The sequence below is a fragment of the Pundamilia nyererei genome, unplaced genomic scaffold (assembly GCF_000239375.1).
Source record: "Pundamilia nyererei isolate P.nyererei 1_Seehausen unplaced genomic scaffold, PunNye1.0 scaffold00278, whole genome shotgun sequence".
NCBI lineage: Eukaryota > Metazoa > Chordata > Actinopteri > Cichliformes > Cichlidae > Pundamilia > Pundamilia nyererei.
In genome coordinates, this window is record NW_005187679.1 from 671,015 (window position 1) to 673,331 (window position 2,317).

The 2,317-nt window shown below is 43.4% G+C and overlaps 1 protein-coding gene across 3 annotated transcripts in view; it reads right to left on the reverse strand.

The window, feature by feature from the left end:
- Positions 1-2,105, reverse strand: part of fer (fer (fps/fes related) tyrosine kinase) — a 10,001-nt gene extending 7,896 nt beyond the window's left edge. For all 3 annotated transcript variants that reach the window (XR_001290594.1, XM_005750573.1, XM_005750572.1), the window contains exons 1-2: positions 1,829-2,105; positions 918-1,046 (exon numbers count right to left, since the gene is read on the reverse strand). Coding sequence is in view for 2 of the 3 variants with exons in the window: in XM_005750573.1 (XP_005750630.1) it covers positions 918-986 (69 nt within the window). In the remaining variant the exon portion in view is untranslated. The remainder of the gene's footprint in view (positions 1-917; positions 1,047-1,828) is intronic.
- Positions 2,106-2,317: the final 212 nt, after the last annotated feature.

The following is a 2,317-nucleotide window of genomic DNA, read 5'->3' on the forward strand; positions in this document are numbered from 1 at the left end:
CTCTCCCGTTAATGCAGCAGGTAAATAATCAACTAACAGTGCATATTATGTTAGCGCGATCTGCCTTATTACAAAACCTGCCATTACTGTGCATTTAGGTGACCATGATGAGAGAGACAAAGTCTGGCTCAGATGCTGGCAGCTCTCCCTGCAGTCTACCGTTAGCGTCTCCTTTTAGTCCAGGATAGACGAATGTCACCGAGCAGTGACTAAGTTTGTGGTAAAAGGCTTGCACCCATTTGCCACAGCAGATGCCCCGATTTTCGGTAAGTGAATGTGTTTAATTGTAGGCAGGGACATTACTGGATATTCTTGTGTAATTGCTACAGAATAATTTATGTTATACTTTGTTATTGCTACAGAAGAATATTTATTTTATTATTTTACATTTACAATTTTTTTTCCTGGGGCCCCTTTGACACCCCATTGAAGATCCATAGGCTGTGGATCTCTTAAGATCTCACTGTTGGGTTTGTAAGGCCATGTTACTCCTAAATTTCTATCTTGTTCAAAGAGAAGATATAAAACAAAGTTCTAAGCTAATCGACCTTAGTGTTCTCCTTTTTTAAAAATAAGAATCGATAAGAGAATTGATAAAGAATCGAATTGTTAAACAGAATCGAAAATGGAATCGGAATCGTGAAAATCTTATCCATACCCATCCCTAATAGAGACCCCAAATTTTGTGTATTAGTCTGTAGACATGTTTATTTCTGCTGCAAAGTTTTAAATGGAAGTATGTGGGGACTGACTCACTGCTGCCCCTGCTGGACATGAGAGGAACTGTATCCATCTTTAATTACAGTCTGTATAAACAGTGCCCACCACAGGTCAGACTGTGAACTGCACCCCTCTGATAGTGATCTCCGCAGGTGGAAACATGTTGAGCTCTTTGAGTATTTGAGGCTATATCAGACCTTTAACTCCCAGTCCTGCAGCTTCAATAATCCCTCGTGGGAATTCCTTAGATCCCGACCGAACCCCATCCTGGATCTCAGTCTTTGTGTTTAACAGCGTGGATTAGCGGGCACTGATAGCATGGCCGTCTATGGAGAGACAGAAATATCAGCAGGTTCATAACAAATAGATGATCTGAAACAAACTCTTCAAACCGCGACATCTCCCACAGTCACTTCTAAACCTCTGAACAAATTGAGCAGGATATGTTTACTCTGCTAAAGCCACAGCCTGAAACCTCATAACCCATTTTATACTCTCTAACAACCCTCTAAAAACCGCTGAAATCCTCAGAAACCAGAACAGGGTATTTCACCTCCAGCACAGAAAAATTCAAACTGTCCGACAACAGAAATGAAACCATCAGGTGTGAAACACTCACTTCCTCCTTGGCTTTAAAGTGATTTAAACTATAAACATTAGCTTCAATCTGCTAAAGCTAACTCAAAAACTTTCCAAGACTTTCCAAAACACGTTCCAAGCATATTTCCAACATCTTCACTACTTCCTTCTAGGACGCTTCAAAACTTTTCAGACTTCCTTCAAACTATCTAATCACGTCACAAAACCTTAAAACACATGAAACGGTTTAAATATAGCTTTAAAGCACTTTAAGATGTTTAAAAACTGTTTTAAAAAGTTAAAACGGCTTGTGGCACTTTAAGTTTCAAACTATGCTAACGCTAGCCGCTGCTCCCGTCTAAATTAAAGGGAAATGAAGCTAGCGTGCTAAAAAGATAACGGCAGCTTCCTTTGGAATTGCAGGAAAACTGACTTATTAACATACTAACAGCTGCTGTTAAACTTTGTTCAGAAGTCTTTAAAACTGAAGCCGAACGCACTCAGAGACCCCCTGTCCGCTTCTCCGAACCTTTTCTCCGGGTACGAAGCTCCAATGGAGCGGCGGAGGAGCGCCGGGATACTCGCAGGGGGTTCCCAGTTTTTCCTGCGCTCCTCGGACGCTTTCTGCCGCTTTAACGCACCAGGAAGTGGGTTAATGCGGCAGGAGGCTCGCTGTCCGATCACCGCGGTCCTCTGTCGTCCTTGGCCGGTATCATGTCCTCCGGTTCTTCTGGATTCTCTGCTCCGTTTCCCGGCTTCTCCAGCTGCCGTCCGGCTACCGAGCTAACGGCTAACAGGGAGGGGCTTCCGTGGGAAACGGAAGGAAGGGGGGAGGAGGGGGTCTTATTGTGTGGCTGAAGACGTGAACGTGTAACATGCGTGGGATATACGTTGGAAAGAGGAGCCGTAGGACACAGAACATCTGGATCAAACACTCCGATTTCACACACTTGGATTAAACACACCTGGGCATCATTTCTTATCGCTGCACCCTGTGGTAGAAACTATAAAAATAAAC